Source organism: Hypanus sabinus, chromosome 7 (genome assembly GCF_030144855.1).
Source record: "Hypanus sabinus isolate sHypSab1 chromosome 7, sHypSab1.hap1, whole genome shotgun sequence".
In the NCBI taxonomy this organism is placed as follows: Eukaryota; Metazoa; Chordata; class Chondrichthyes; order Myliobatiformes; family Dasyatidae; genus Hypanus; species Hypanus sabinus.
In genome coordinates, this window is record NC_082712.1 from 29,766,222 (window position 1) to 29,783,803 (window position 17,582).

At 40.5% G+C, this 17,582-nt stretch overlaps 1 protein-coding gene across 3 annotated transcripts in view; it reads left to right on the forward strand.

Annotated features, from left to right (window-relative positions):
• trappc11 (trafficking protein particle complex subunit 11) overlaps positions 1–2,769 on the forward strand; it is an 87,846-nt gene extending 85,077 nt beyond the window's left edge. For 2 of the 3 annotated variants that reach the window (XM_059974338.1, XM_059974336.1), the window contains exon 30: positions 130–2,769. In XM_059974338.1, the coding sequence (XP_059830321.1) occupies positions 130–174 (45 nt within the window). In that variant the 3' untranslated portion in view covers positions 175–2,769. The remainder of the gene's footprint in view (positions 1–129) is intronic. The other variant, XM_059974337.1, reaches the window with a different exon arrangement.
• The last annotated feature ends 14,813 nt before the right edge of the window (positions 2,770–17,582 follow it).

The window sequence follows — 17,582 nt, forward strand, 5'->3', positions numbered from 1 at the left end:
CACTTGAACATTAATTTACTGATTTTTTATAGGAGAGCTGGATTTCCACGTCTCGATCCTATGTCATCACGCGACGTCCCCCCAATAGTGCAAATTCTTAACTTTTTTATACTTTTCCCTTCATTTTAGCCACAAGGCCGACAAGCGGATGAAACAATTGTTGTAGCTGCTTGACTGAGAAAATATTCTGAGGAATAAAACTTGCGACTTCTGCGGCTGAAAGAAAGAAGTGGATAAAATATCTCACTTGTTCAAGGATGGTATGAAATGAACTGTTCATTTGAATTGAGGCTGCAATATTTACAGCAGCTAAGCATTTCTCGACTGCCCCAAAGTTGTACTTACACGTAAGCAGTTAACATTTCAAGTTGCCGAAATTAGTGTTCTGGAAACAGTTGTAGATTGATGATGAGCCAAGAATTATTTGAGAATGGAATAATATAATCGAACATTGTATCGTTAATGTTCAGTGAGAAATTATCTTAATCTTTGGCAATACTTTAATTCTGTTGTAAATTTTCCATTATTGTCATCATGCAGCCTTGATTGACTATTTGACAGGAGCTGCTGCTACAGAATTTTTCAGTAAATCATGTAAATGCATGATGTGTGTGTGTATGCGCACATTATTTGATCATTTTACTGTGGCCATTGTCTTGAAAATACATCGCTGTTTCTTCATTGTCAAACTCTTGGAACCCTTCCTGCAAAGAGTATTGTGGATACACCCACGCATCAAGGACTGCAATGGTTCAAGAAGATTGTTCACCACCGTCTTCTCAAATGTAACTAGGGAAGAGCGATGAAATTCTGACTAAGTGAAGATCACATCATTTAAATGCATACTTAAGAAATACAAATTTAGTTAATTCAGTTTTTATTTTAGAAAATGCTTTGTACTTTGCTGTAAAAGAAAAACTAGGATAAACAATTAAATACCTAAAAACAAAAGGACTCATGAAAATAATCCACCTTAGCATTTGAACTATCCCAATGAATAGAATTTCTGGATTGACATTAGCTACTGTGAGAAGATTAGGGCACCATAAGAACATCCTGCTTTTCCCTTAAGGAATATTGTGAAATACAAGTTATTGGAGCATAAACAGTTCCCTAACTCACTTGTATACACTATTTCTGGCCCACTCTTTTTAAGAATAAGCAAAATAAATGTTATTTACATTGATTATAAGTAGGAAGAAAGCAAACATATCCAAAAAACCCCCAAAAAATGCTGGAAAGTATCCAACAGGTCAGAAGGCATCTGTAGGAAGAGAAGCAGAGTCAATATTTGAGATTGGAGATCTTTTTGCCAGAAGTAAAAGGAGGCAAAAGAATGTAGTAACACTGCAGGGAACATGGGGAAGAGAGGTAGTCTCTGAGAGGGATAACCTGTAAACAAGGATATAAGACTATAAGACACAGGACCAGAGTTATGCTACTCGGCCCATCGAGTCTGCTCCACCATTCCATTATGGCTGATTTATTATCCCACTCAACCCCATTCTCCTGCCTTCTTCTTGTAACCTTTGACACCCTGACCCATCAATGACTTGGCTTCCACAGTTGTCCGTGGCAATGAATTCCACAGATTCACCACCTGAAGAAATTTCTCCTCAATTTTGTTCTAAGTGAATGTCCTCTGTGCATAGACTCATCGACTGTCTAGTTCTCCACATCCACTCTGTCTAGTCCTTTCAATATTCGATGAGTTTCAGTGAGATTCCTGTCATTCTTCTAAACTCCAGTGAGTACAGGCCCAGAGCCATTAAGTGCTCTTCATACATTAACTCTTTCCTTCCCGGAATCACTTTTGTGAACCTCCTCTGGACTCTCTGCAATGCCAGCACATCTTTATTTAGATAAAGGACCCAAAACTGCTCACATTACTCCAAGTGGGGTCTGACCAATGTCTTAGAAGGCCTCAGAATTACATCCTTGCTCTTATATTCTAGTTCCCTGGATATAAATGCTAACATTGCATTTGCCTTCCTTATTCATATCTGGTCAGTGAACGGAAACATAGAACATTGACAAAAGAATGTTGGAGTTGAAAATTCTAGAACAAGGGGGCAAGCCATTACCAAGGCTGAGCACATTTCAAACTTATAAATTTGCGGATAACATCAGCCATTGTTGATGGTAAAACCTCAGATAGCAACATGGAGGCATTCAGGAGTGAGATAGATCTATCTGAATGGTGTCCCATCAACAAGCAAACACTCAACATCAGCAGGGCCAAAATATTGATTAGGGATTTCAGGACTTTGATGTTGGGAGAACACATACCAGTCCCCATTGACCAGTCAATGATAGAAAGAGTGAGTGATTTTACTCTTCTGGCTGTCAACATCTGAGAGGATTTGTCCTGGGCCTGCCTAACATTTTGATGCAATCACAAAAAAGACAGACTTGTGCCTCAACACAATTCAAGAGAAAATCTGCAGATGCTGGAAAATCCAGGTAATACACACAAAATGCTGGAGGAACTCAGCAGGCCTGGCAGCATCTATGGAAAAAAGTACAGTCGATGTTTTGGGCCAAGACCCTTCTTCAGGATTGGCGGAAAAAATATGAGTCAGAGTAAGAAGATACAGGGAGGGGACACATGGTGACAGGGGAAACCTGGTGGTGGGATTTGGAGGGGGGAAGGGATGAAGTTGATCGGTGAAAGAGATACAGGGCTGGAGAAGGGGGAATCTGATGAAACAGAAGGCCATGGAAGAAAGAATAGGGGGAGGAGCACCAAAGGGAGGTGATGGGCAGGAAAGGAGATAAGGTGAGAGTGGGAAATGGAGTAGTGAAGGGGGGGGAGCCATTACCAGAAGTTTGAGTGTCTCCTTCATTAGGAATTTCAAGAGATTTGAATATCACCAAAAGTTCTTGCAAATTTCTAAAGTTGCTTGGTGAGGAGCAGCCTGACTGGGGCGATCACAGCCTAGTAAGGGGCCTTCATTGCACAGGAATGAAAGGAGCTCCAAAAGGGTTTAGAATCTGACAGCTCCATCATGGCTACAACCCTCTCCACCATCAAGGACAACTTCAAGAGGTGGTGCCTTAAGAAGGTGGCATCCATATGGGACATGCCCACTTTCCATTATTACCATCTGGGAAGAGGCCTGAAGACCTATACCTAAAGATTCAGGAACAGCTTCTTCCCCTCAGTCCCCAGATTTCAAAACTGCCCATAAATGCTACCCCATTGCTCCTTCTTTGCATTTCGTATTTATTTTGTAAATTATTGTAATTTTAATATCTTTGCATTGTTCTGCTGCCAAAAAAACAACAAATTTCACAATTACTTAAGACGTACTATGATCAGATCGCATCACAAATGCTGACAGGACTGTTGAGATTCTCGTTTAAATGTTTAATAAAGCACGGGTATCTAGAATGTTATTCATCACATTAATATAACTTTTCCATATTCCTGCACCACCCACACTGCCTGCAAAACCTTGGAAGCATACAAAAGGTGATGGATGATTTAAGATTCTAAAGATGACGTTCTGAGGACTCTGTAATCTTTATTAAGGAGAGATAAATTTCAAATTATTTTAGTATTTTTATTGGATTGTATACTTCCCATGCTACCACTCATTTACATATTCTCCAGGGTTTCATCTGCCTCTGCTTGTGTTGTTGCTTATGGCTGTGGCTGAAGAGGAAGGATAAAGAAGGCTGTCCTCTCAGCCTTTGTGGCGGGGTATGATCATAGTATGTCCCATGTAATTCTGACATTGGAAGCTGCAGTGGGCAGCAGGGAGACATCCACAGAGCAACCAGGAGATGTACCAGGGCTAAGGGAGCAAAACATCAATGAATGGTGGTCCCTGGCTGATGACCCTGCTGCTGACCTGAGGGCACTGTTGGAGGTGTCGCAGGCAGCAATGCCAAGCAGGAAACTTCTTCCTGTAAATCTCATTGCTACAATGAACTTTCATATCAAATTATACACCAATGATTTAGAAATTCCAGAATACTTCATAATTGTATCTGTATATTAACCTAGACCCCCAAACACTTTATTAGATGTAATCTGAGACTGAATCAAAGGATATTTTAGGACTGGTGAGTTAATATGTCACTGTGGCAACAGGAGAGACAGCAGATAATGGAATCTGCAGCAACAAACAATCTGGAACTCAGGGAGTTAAGCAACACCAGTGGGAGCAAAGAAATTGCCAACACTGAGTCAAAACCCTGCATCAAGATATAGCAACATATGAACATGAGATTTAGGAACAGCACTAAGTTGTGTAGTCTTCTGAATGGGATAAGTATTTCAGGATGCTATACGTACAGGGTATGAAATAGGATCAGGATCAGGAACAGGTCACTCAGCGCCTTGAACCTGCTTCACAACTTAATATCATGAATGATCTGATTGTAAAATCAACTACACATTCCAATTGCCCACAGCAAACTTTCTTGCATATCAAGTTACTATTTACCTCTGCTTCAAAGTTTCTGATCTTACTACCCTTTGAGGAAGAGAGTTCCAAAGACACAATCCTTTTTGTCCCTGTCTTGGTCATCTTGAATCCACACTTTCCACCAATGCCACTGGAAACAAAATTGTGTTAATTGATCCATAAATGCCCTTCAAGACTTATCTGCAAATCTCAAATAAAATGTGCAAAATGTACCTGAAACAAAGCAGGTTGCTGCAAAATGAAGGTGGTAATGAACTGTTCAGCAAGTGATTCTTAACATTAACCATCTGCTCCTTGGATGCTGTTGAATTTGCTGATAGTTTTGTTGAGATGCATTCGAGATTTAGGTTATATAGCAAACTATTAACCTCAGCAAACAATCTTTAGACCTGAACGTGGATTGTAGATTGAATTTAAAATGCAGCCCTGTTCCCTGGAGCTGTAGACTGCAGTTAATTGAAAACCAGACAATGCTGATAAACAATAATTTTGGGTGTCTGGAGTGTGGGCATTGTACATACATTGTAAATATATAATTGTCCTTTTATCTTTAGCATATAAAATGCTATGTACTATAGGGTTGGACTATAGAGTTCCTCCAAGAGGGTTTCAATATGATGCTTGCTGCTCTTTTCTGTTGAACAAGCCATTTCTATATCCATTAGCTTCAGTGTCTCTCTGGTGGACTTTGTTCACATTACAACAGTTTTCTGGTGCACTGATGGATATATTTGACTGTTTCTTCATCACTGCACAGATCCAGGGCAGAGATCTTTTGAAACTCCGAACATCAATAGCAGTTTGTTGCCCAGTCTTTGAACTTGCACTTCTTTGGAATGCTGTTAATCTGTCATCATGGCTGACTCAAACTTGTTCCTGGTAGGTTGCATCGTTATTTAGAACTGACAATTTGTCAATATTCTTGGGTTCGATTGAAAGCCAGATCTCTGAAGGAAGTCCTGCCGAAGGGTTTTGGCCCGAAACATCGACTGTACCCTTTTCCATGGATGCTGTCTGGCTTGCTGAGTTCCTCTGGCATTTTGTGTGTGTGTTTCTCTGAAGGAAGGGCAGTTTTGTAATAAGAACATAAGAAATATGAATCATATTCAAAAACATGGCTGATCTACTACACTAGGTGTCCTGGTGCAACTTCTATTGTCTTGCTTTCTTTTGTCTTTGTTAGCAATCCAGTGTAGATTTGAAGGGCTAAATGGCTTCCTTCTTGTGTGAAGCAATTATATGAATGTGAATTGAAGAAGTTTTTGAATTGTTCATCTTAGCATTGATTTGCTTTCTACCCCCGGTCCTCCCCAAGGATCGCCACCTTGTTGTAGTGGCAAGGCTCGTGAGTTATTGAGATCCTGAGAGTGATGCCGTCTGGAGTTTAGCCATCTGGCTATCTGGTGCTTAGCTCCTAACAGAGTCACCCATAGTGGTTAGGTCAAGAAGGAGGTTCCAGACAAAGAGTGATCCAGCTAAGACCTCAACTGTGGAGAATGCTGAAGGTGATGGCACATCACAATGGCAGTGAAGGTGGAGGAAGATTGCAGCAGTGAAGAGTCCCCAGTCATGCCACTGGACTGGACCTGACCCTGAGGTGGCTGCCCATGAATCAGCCTCCCCACAGGAAACAAAGTCACACACAGCATTCTCCATTAAGGAAATCCACCCTAATATTTCTGAATATGTGGATCCTGAATTGGCCTGACCCGGCAGTAGATAATCCCTAAGGAGAACATCTTATTTGACTCGAGTGATCACACTACTGTTACTATACCCTGCTAAGTTCACCCCACCTCCCCCTTTCCTGGCTCTCCTGGGACTGTAGGTGTTTGAGTCATGAGTGGCTATTACAGAGTTGAAGAATCATTGAAGTGGGAATAGAGATAATCTTCAGAACTAATGGGAAGCTTTTCAGCCCACTCAAACTACATCTCAGAACCAAGGTCACCCAAGCCCTGGTAGTAAAGTTGCAGTAGCTCTCCCCTTATTTTGGATATCGCCTCTTGATAAAGATAGACACTGATAATGAAAGTCATATTCAAATTCATTGTGGGAAGAGAAAGACTTTCTCTTCCCACAAATGAAGCTTGACTAACAAAAAATTCTTGCAGAATTTCTGTTTTTGTTTTAGTTTGCCACTATATTCCACTACTCAGTCGATTGAGAAAATGGGTACTGAAGATCAAGACCTCAGACTAGGGCTATACTAGGTTTTGATCACAATTTCACATCAATATTACTATTGTATTTCCCCTTTTATTTTGCAAGGGTGTCATTATAGAATACCACCAGCAGGTGGCACTAAATGACAAGTTGAGCATGTGTCTTTATATTTTCACCACCGACAATGTGATGTCACCATCTGGCACATCTCCTCCTCCCCTCTGTTAAGGAAGCATTTCCTCTGCAATTTCCTGCTACATGCTTTTCTCTTCAATGCCATCCACCCTTCATAATATCCTCCCTTGCAATCTGATTGAGATATACAGTACAAAATTATAAGGAATACCAATAATGGAGGTGATAGGAAACTTTTCCTCATAGCAGAGGGCATATAAGGTTTAAAGCAAAGTATAGAGGGTACCTGAGGAAGTATCTTTTCACCCTGAGAGCAATTGGAATATGGAGTGCACTATCTAAGGGGGATTTGGAGACATAACATTTAAGATCTAGAAGAGCAATTCACAAAAGAGAAGGCAACTGAGAAGTGCTATTGAACGGCAAAGTATGATTAGTATACTTGGATACGTCAAGGCCAGAATGGATATATGGTAGGTCAAAAAAGGCCTGTTTCTGTTCTGTGTGGCTCCATGGTAGGAGGAGAAGAAGTACCTACCCTTCCCCTGCTTCTCTTAACAACATTCAGACAATTAAACACTCCTTTCCAGGTGAAGTAGCTATTCACTTGAACCTCTTCAAATCTCTTAACAACAATGCATTTTCCTTTACACTGAAAACACCAAAGGCACATTGGTGAGTGCTTTACAGGATTTCGATACAAAGTCTGTAAAAGTGACTTTGACCTTCTGTCTACCTGTCTCTTTAATTCTTTATGCCTCTCCCATGCTGATCTCTTAAAAATACAAAAAAAACAACATAAGCTTGACCAACATCTCACCTTCTGATGAGGCCTATTGCATCTCTTAGGATTTAACAGTAAATTCAGCAATTTCATTTAGAGGAATGTTTCCAACACTATTTCAGATTTCCATTAATTGCACAAAAGACCCCCACCATCCAGATCATGCTTTCTTCTTGCTTCTGCCAGGTAGGAGGTACTCGAGTATTAGGACCCACGTTAGCAGATTCGGGTACAGTTATTACCTCTCAACCATCAGGCTCCTGAACCAGCATGAATAACTTCACTCACCTCAATTCTGAACTAATTCCACAACCTATTTACTCACTTTAAAGTACTCTAAATTTCATGCAATATACACAATGTGCTGGAGGAGCTCAGCAGGTTAGGCAGCATCTATGGATGGGAATAAACAGTTGACGTTTCAGGTTATTTATTCCCATCCCTAGATGCTGCCTGACCTGCTGAGCTCCTCCAATGTATTGTGTGTATTGCATGAGATTTCCCATATCTGCAGTTCCTCTTGGGTCTCGAAATTTCATGTCCTCTGTAGTATTTATCTGTCTATTTTTGTATTTGCACAGTTGGTCTTTTTGCACTTTGATTGTTTGTCAAACTTTGTGTGTAGTTTTTCATTGAATCTGTTGCATTTCTATTACTGTGAATACCTGCAAGAAGATTAATCTCAGTGTAGAATATGGTGACGTATACATACTTTGAACTCAGAACTTTTGAATCTCACAGTTCTGGCATTTTTTTCTCCATCTTCTGTTCTCATTCATTGCCTTTCATTTGCATCTCCTGCAGATGGATTAGCTGCACAGACAAGTGCTCACCGCCTACTCTTGGACATTTGCATCATATGCTTTTCTTTGGTCAAAACCTTACCTGTCACATTCCCTTTGTTTCTCCATCTGCTCCTCTACAATAAAACATTTTTGTTTTCTTACGAGTGACAACTCAGTTACCCAACTGTTAAATAAAAGTAGAAAATAAAGGCCAAACAGTGTCAGTGGAAAAAGACAGTAAAAGTTAGAACTTTAATTCTAAACTTGAGCACACCTATATGAAGCGTTGTCACAGGAAAGCAGCATCCATCATCAGGAACCCTCACCACCCAGGAGGTGCTCTTCTCACTGCTGCCTTTGGGAAGAAGGTACAGGAACCTCAGGACTCACACCACTAGGTTCAGGAACACTTGTTACCTCTCAACCAAAGGGGTCATCACTGAAATGTTCCCACAACCTATGGACTCACTTTCAAGGACTCTTCATCTGATATTCTCGATATTTATTTCTTATTTATTTATTATTATTATTAGTTCTTTCTTTTTGTATTTTCACAGTTCATTATCTTTCGCACACTAGTTGAGTACCCATTTTTATGTGGTCTTTTGATTTTGTTATGATTATTATTATTCTATAATGGATTTATCAAGTATGCCTGCAAGAAAATTAATCTCAGGTTTGTATATGGTGACATATATCTACAAACCCCATTTCCAGAAAAGTTGGGATATTTTCCAAAATGCAATAAAAACAAAAATCTGTGATATGTTAATTCACGTGAACCTTTATTTAACTGACAAAAGTACAAAGAAAAGATTTTCAATGGTTTTACTTGCCAACTTCCTTGTATTTTGTAAATATACACAAATTTAGAATTTGATGGCTGCAACACACTCAACAAAAGTTGGGACAGAGTTAAAATAAGTTTGAAAAGCGCACTGAATATTCAAGTAACACTAGTTTGGAAGACTCCACATTAAGCAGGCTAATTGGTAGCAGGTGAGGTATCATGACTGGGTATAAAAGTAGCGTCCATCAAAAGCTCAGTCTTTGCAAGCAAGGATGGGTCGTGGCTCACCCCTCTGTGCCAAAATTTGTGAGAGAATTTTTAGTCAGTTCAAAAGGAACATTTCTCAACACAAGATTGCAGAGAATTTAGGTCTTTCAACATCTACAGTACATAATATTGTGAAAAGATTCAGAGAATTCAGAGACATCTCAGTGCGTAAAGGGCAGGGTCGGAGACCACTATTGAATGCATGTGATCTTCAAGCCCTCAGGCGGCACTGCCTAAGAAACTACTGTGACAATTATAGCCACCTGGGCTCGGGAGTACTTCAGAAAACCATTGTCACTTAACACAGTCCATCGCTGCATCCAGAAATGCACCTTGAAACTGTATTATGCAAGGAGGAAGCCATACATCAACTCTATGCAGAAACACCGGTGAGTTCTCTGGGCCCGAGCTCATCTCAGATGGACCGAAAGACTGTGGAACTGTGTGCTGTGGTTAGATGAGTCCACATTTCAGCTAGTTTTCGGAAAAAAACGGGCATCAAGTTCTCCGTGCCAAAAATGAAAACGACCATCCTGATTGTTATCAGCAAAAGGTGCAAAAGCCAGCATCTGTGATGGTTTGGGGGTGCATCAGTGCCCACGGCATGGGTGAGTTGCATGTATGTGAAGGTACCATTGACTCTGAGGCGTATATTAGAATTTTAGAGAAACATATGTTGCCATCAAGGTGACGTCTCTTCCCGGGACGTCCATGCTTATTTCAGCAGGACAATGCCAGACCACATTCTGCATGGGCTTGTAGACACAGAGTGTGTGTGCTTGACTGGCCTGCTGCCAGTCCAGATCTATCTCCTATTGAAAATGTATGGCGCATCATGAAGAGGAGAATCAGCCAATGGAGACCACGGACTGTTAAGCAGCTGAAGTCTTATATCAAGCAAGAATGGACAAAATTTCCAATTGCAAATCTACTACAATTAGTATCCTCAGTTCCAAAACAATTAAAAAGTGTTATTAAAAGAAAGGTGATGTAACACAATGATAAACATGCATCTGTCCCAACTTTTGTTGGTTGTGTTGCAGCCATCAAATTCTAAATTTGTGTATACTTACAAAATACAATTAAGTTGGTCAGTAAAACTATTGAAAATCTTTCCTTTGTACTTTTGTCAGTTAAATAAAGGTTCATGTGAATTAACATATCACAGATTTTTGTTTTTATTACATTTTGGAAAATATCCCAACTTTTCTGGAAATGGGGTTTGTACTTTAATAATGTACTTATTTTGAATTTTGAAATGTCTATTGTGTTTTTCTTTCTCTGCAGATGCTGCCTGACCTCAACCATTTCTAACCACTTCTGCTTCTTTGTCTCAATTTATAGTATAAGAGTCATAGAGTAATAAAGCATGGAAACAGGTCCTTTGGCCCACTGGTCAATGCCAACCACAGTAATCTCCTTGCCAGTTGCCCATCTTTGGCTCATTATCCTCCCACAATATTTTTCCTGTTCTTAGTTTAACTCCCAACTTTCATTTAAAGACTCATTAATAAATACAGTAACCATAATATTCCTCATTCTACTTACGAATCGTAACAGTTCTATGTTAAAGAACTCCGGCTCTTTCAATTTCCCTCATCATCCCTGTTGCTTTCTTTGTCTGCCTGTGCTACATTTCCTCTGCAAATGTAAGGCCATATTCTGCATTCTGGGCAACAATATGTCCTCTTAAGCCTCCTTTGCACTCTTTCCAGCTTAATGACATCTTTCCTAAATCAGGTTGACCAAAACTTAACACAATATTCCAAATGCAGCATCATCAACTTAATAAATATTTCTTTAAGTTTGAGTGTGTTGTCCAGAATGCAGAGAATACACAGTAATGCACTAATCTCATTCAATCAGATTTTTTTGCAGACCCAAGATAACTGGGATTGACTTTAATTGCATATCTTCTAATTGTTCCTGCATCTCATAGCCTGAGAAGTATTATTGAATTGAATTAACTTTATTTCTTACATTCTTCACATACACGAGGAGTAAAAATTTTACATTGTCTCTATCTGAATGTGCAAATTATAGTAATTTGTAATAAGTAGTATGTATAGTAAGGTATACAACAGAATAGTCAATATAGCTTAGAAATACAATTGTATCAACATGAATTAATGAGTCTGATGGCTATGGAGCCTATTAGTCCTGGCTTCTATGCTGCAGTACCATTTCATGGATGGTAGCAACTGGAACAGTTTGTGGTTGGGGTGACTCAGGTCCCTAATGATCCTTTGGGCCCTTTTTACACACCTGTCTTTGTAAATGTCCTGAATAGTGGGAAGTTCACATCCACAGATGTACTGGGCTGTCCACACCACTCTCTGCAGAGTCCAGTGATTGAAGGAAGTACAGTTCCCATACCAGGCAGGGTTACAGTCAGTCAGGATGCTCTCAATTGTGGCCCTGTAGAAAGTCCTTGGGGTTTGGAGACTCATGCCGAAGTCCTTCAACCATCTGAGGTGAAAGAGGTGTTGTTGTGGTTCTTTCAGCACACAGCCAGTATGTACAGACCAAGTGAGGGCTTCAGTGATGTGGATGCTGAGGAACTTAAAGCTCTTCACCCTCTCAACCCTAGGTGCACTGATGTCAATAGGGGTTAGCCTGGCTCCATTCCAACTGTACTCCACAACCAGCTCCTTTATTTTTGCGACATTGAGGGACAGGTTGTTCTCCTGACACCACTGTGTCAGGGTAATGACAAGGAAAGATGAATTATCTCTCTTACAGCAAAGTCCAAAATCATCTCCTTTAGTTCTCCTGGTGCTCAAGGGACAGTAAAATGAGAAACAAACTCCAGTCTTTTACATGGTAGCTTTTTCTATGAAGCAAAGGAACTGGAAACATCTTGGCTTCTATGTTATTCATATCTATTGCTCTTTCACTGTTATGGTTAGTGGTGGTTTTCACATCTATTCTATGGCATGAACATCAATTTCTCCCCCCCCCCCCGCCACCATTCTCTGGTTTTACATTCCCCATTCTGGCTCCCCTCTTACAATTCTCTTCCCCTCACCTGTCTATATCACCTCCATCTGGTACTCTTCCTCCTTCCCTTTCTCCCATTATTCACACTCTTCTACTTTCAGATTTCTCCTTTTTCAGTCCTTTACCTTTTCCATCTAACACCTTCCAGCTTCCCCTTTCTTTCTGGCTCAAAAGGTTGACTGTTTATTCCTCTCTTATAGATGCTGCCTGACCTGTTGAGTTCCTCCAGCATTTTGTGTGTTAATTTGGATTTCCAGCATCTGCAGAATCTCTTGTGTTTATGGCTTTATGATGTTGCAGAATGTGAAGAGCTTTTGAAAGAAGACTCAGTGCAGATAATTAGGAAGAGTAGCAAAAATAGATTCTGAGAGAGCACAAAGGGAAAGATGTCTCAGTTTCATCAACAATGGCCCTTGCACCAAATGGGGACAATGTTCTGGGGTTACACCCCAGGAGCCTTGAGGTGATGAAGGATAACTTGCCTCCACACCAATTCTGAGATGACTGATTCAGCCAGTGAGGAATCTGCAGATTTTGGCACAAATGGGAATTAAGGTTTCTGCCAGGACAAGTTATTGGCAATTTGGCTGGTGGTACACTCCTTCTGCCATATACAGGTTTTTCTTTGTCCCCCCCCCCCCAAATGATGTTAAAATATAGTGGATATATCATCAAATACAGTTTTAATATAATGTTGAATTGTTCTTAAATCATGTCCATAAAATGTAACGTTCCTTCCATTTAATAAATACTTCGCTGCTGATGTTATCGTTCTGCTAAATTGTGGTCAATCATATTATTCTGTTAGAACTTGTTATGATTATTACTTCAATTCTTAAAATCTACAAAAGGGGAAACTTTTGTCCTTGTTGGTCTCTGTTGGATTTGATACCAGGTTCAAGAGTTGGAAGAACAGCTGAACACTGACCCCTTACAGTATCTTGATCTTAGCTGCTTTGTCAGTGATGATCATCTCTTCAATGTCAAGGCTCTAGATTCGCAATGCCCTCCCTAGACATACCCATCACTCACTTTTCTTGAAAATGGTTTTTGACCAAAACCCTTGGGTTATTTGCTTTGTCCTATTTCATGTCAAAGTTGAGTTTACTGTTATATGAACAAGTGCATGTATGTAGAGGTATAATGAAAAATTACAGCGGCATCAGAGGCACATAGCATCAAGTAAACTGCATTCACAAGGACACCATAAATTACACCCAAATTTTACAATTAGAATATTATAAAAGCCCTTTTAGGTGTAAAGTTTTCGAAGTGGCCATGGTGATTAAGATTGTACTGGTTGCTTCAGGAACCGAGTGGTTGAAGGGAAGTAGCTGTTCTTGAACCTGGGGTTGTAGAACTGAAGGGTTCTGTATCTCCTGCCTGTCAGTAGCTGCACGAAGATGGCATGGTCAAGTAGATTAATTGTTTTTTTTCTCCATCATTGAAATTGGGTAATATATCCTAAAGTTCTACCTCATGCTTTTGGTTCTTTGCTTCTATTTGATGTCAAAGTCTGTTTCTCTCAGTAACAGATTAGATCAGTGAATCCACCCAAAGCTCTTTGGAATGTGTTGTCTGTAATCAGATACTGTGAGTGAGGTATTCATTAACAAATCTGATAATAGTACCCTTTTAAAAATTCCAACATATCCAAGATTGCAATCACTTTTTACAATCAGCTGAATATTTAGTTTTGATATTTGTTTAAATCGATATCTTTGTCTGTTTGAACTGCTTCCGTCTGGTAGGCACTTCAGATCCCTCCAGACTAAGACTAATAGGCACTGGAGAAGTTTTTTCTCTACTGCGGTCACTTTGCTGAACAGTTAACTGCCGGTTAACTGTCGGCTAACTATTACTTGGATTGCACTACTTGTATGTATAATCTATATTTTCATTTATATTTATCGTTATTATTGTTCTGAGCAGAGAGACAACATCTGCCGGAAGTAAATTCCTTGTATGTGCACAGTACTTGGCGATTAAAGTCTGATTCTGATTCTGATTCTGATTTTGGATTGCTGATAATCTCTGGTCAGATAGATGAATTTAATCCTGAAGTTTCCAGTTGACTGTTTTTTTTGTTGAAGCATAGGAATGTTATCTAGGAACAGCTCTTTCAATTTCACATAACATGCTGCCAAATTTAAGATTTTCAATTATCTGGAAATTACCACACAAAAATATTTTTGATTTAAAATAATCATTTCTTCACACAGTGGTAATAACCCAGATTCAATCCTGCCCTTGTGGAGTTTGCACACTCTCCTTGTTACCATGCACATTTCCCTGGGATTACTCTGGTTTCTTCCCACATTTCAAAGACATGCAGCATTGTTGCTGTAAATTACCCCCAGTGTGCGGATGTGTGAATGGACAGTGCTGAATGGGCTGTGCAGCAGTGGCCTGTGACCAGGACTCCTTGACCAATATAATTTACCTCAGCACTGAATGGACTCTGCAGCTGTGGCCTGTGACCAGGGCTCCTTGACAGACATAATTTACCTCAGCACTGAATGGACTCTGCAGCCGTGGCCTGTGGCCAGGGCTCCTTGACAGACATAATTTACCTCAGCACTGAACGGGCTCTGCAGCCGTGGCCTGTGACCAGGGCTTCTGGGTGGGCTTCATTCACCTCAGTGCTGAATAGGCTTCGCAGCTGTGGCCCGTAGCCAGGCTCCTGGACTGGTTCATTCACCTTGGCACTGTACTGGCTCTGAGGCTGTGGACTCCCTTTTGGGAACTCCGCAGTTCATGTTCTGTGTTTTATTTGTTGACTTTTTGTTTTCATGATGTTCTTTTTTCATACATTGGATATTTGTCTCTGTTGTGTGGGTTTTTTCGTGGATTCTATTGTTTCTTTGTTTTGTGGCTGCCTATAAGAAGGTGAATCTCAAGGTTGTGTATGATATACATAGATAATAAATTTACAGTACTGTGCAAACACCTTAGGCATGTATATGTGGCTAGGGTGCCTAAGACGCTTTTACAGTACTGTATTTGTCGACATGGAGTGGAGAGCAAGTTTGTAAATCTGGAGGGAGCAAAGGGTGTTTGGAATGACAAGGTTGGAGTGCTTCAGGAGGGGTGTGGAGGAGGGGTGGAGGAGGAGTGCGAGGGACAGTAGGTGGCACAGGTTAGACACACCCAGCCCTGAGACACCAGGCAAGGCCATTTGATTCCAAACAATTGTTTCTTGATCATTACAGAATCTCTCTCTCTGGTGCTTCCCACTCCCTACCCTCCTCCATTCCCCTTTTCCAAATCATTATTCCCTTCTCCCTGTCCCCTTCCCACTCAGTCCATGATAGAGGCCCATATCAGAATTAGGTTTATCATCACTCACACATGTCATAACATTTGATTTTTTTATGGCAGTAGTACAGTACAGTACATAAAATCATACAGTACTGTCTTAGGCACCCTAGCTATATACATGTGTGCTTAAGACCGTTTAACAATACTGTACTTTGAACGTTGGTGGGATCTCAGACAGTCGAAGGAGGTGTAGGGAGAATACAAAATAGGATATGTGTACATGGGTGGTTAATGGTCCATGCAGACGTAATGGGCTGAAGGGCCCGTTTCTGTGCTTTATCTCTCTACAACTGAATCAAAATTCTGGGGATGCTGGAAATATGAAACAAATGGCAGAATTGAAATGATACAGAAAGAATCATTTTGACTGAGTCTCAGTCCTGAAACATTAACTGTTTCTCTTTCCACTGAGACTGCTGATCTGCTGAGAGTTTCCATCATTTTCTGTTTGTAGATTATTGCTCATGTGGCCTAACTAACACATAATAAAACCCCCCTGCCCATCCATTGGACTCTCTGCTCTTAGTATGAATCCCAGTATTCCTCGTACTTTACTAATTAAAGTTGTAACAAGCCTGTTACTTTTAAAGATTTATGGACAATTATACTATCTATTTGCTTTTGTACACCCTTTAGAACTGTGCTATTTAGTCCAAAATGTCTCTTTTTGCTGAGGCATATCACTTCACATATTTCCTGGGGCGCAGGAGAACGAGTGGAGATATTTCTGTGGTATACAAATTTAAGATGGAGACACTGTAGATAGAGGAAATGCTTGCAGGCTCTTTTTTTTCTTTAGGGTGGGTGAGACTATAAATAGAGGTCATAATTTTAAGGTGAAAGGTGAAATATTTAAGAGGAATCTGAGGGGGCACTTCTTCACCCAGTGGTGCAAGTGTGGAACAAGCTGCTAGTGGAAGTGGTAGACGCAGGTCCCTATGTGACATTTAAGAGAATTTTGGATAGCTACATGAATGAGAGTTATGGATGGCTATGGTCCAGGCACAGGTAGATGGTATTAGGTGGAAAACCATACTAAATGGGCTGAATGGCCTGTTTCTGCTCTGTGACTCTATGGCTCTTCATAACTCTGTATTAAACTGCTTCACCATTCTGCAAGCCTATTTATGTCCTCTTGTTTAGATTATTTACAAGCAGCTCAGAGACCTTTCAGCCCAGCAGGTCTGTGCTAGCCCTCAGCAACATAATGCTATCAATTCTATTCTCCCTTTCCTTTGCTCTGCAAGCTCATAACTTGTTTTCTTCTCCCCTTACTCCCATGCCCATCAACTTCCTTTTGGCTCTTTTGTTACTCGTTTACACTAAAGGGTAAGTTACAGCACCTACATTAGCCATCAGCCTTTCCAGAAAAGCCCTGCATGGCCCAGAGAGAATGTGCAAATCCCAAACAGTCAGGACCTGAGGTCATGTTTGAATCTGGTTCCTGCAGCTGTGAGCTGTGATCTTTCTCACTGTTTATTATACTTTCCAGCTTTGTTTAAAACATTACCTTGGACACACAGCTCCAAGTAATTAACCTACATCATAGAAAGCTGTTGATCTAGTACTGATGTCTGGGGAGCATAAATGTCTACCACCCCCACCTGACAAACAACTCTTTATCAGTTATTTATGAATCCTGCCTTTACACCACTCCCTCCAGTCACTCCACAGGTTGGACTGAGGAAATAGAACCATAGAACATTACAGCACAGAAACAGGCCTTTTGGCCCTGCTTGGCTGTGCCGAACCATTTTTCTGCCTAGTCCCACTGACCTGTACCTGGGCCATATCCCTCCAAACCCTTCTCATCCATATACCTGTCCAAGTTTTTCTTAAATGTCAAAAGTGAGCCTGCATTCACCACTTCATCTGGCAGCTCATTCCACACTCCCACC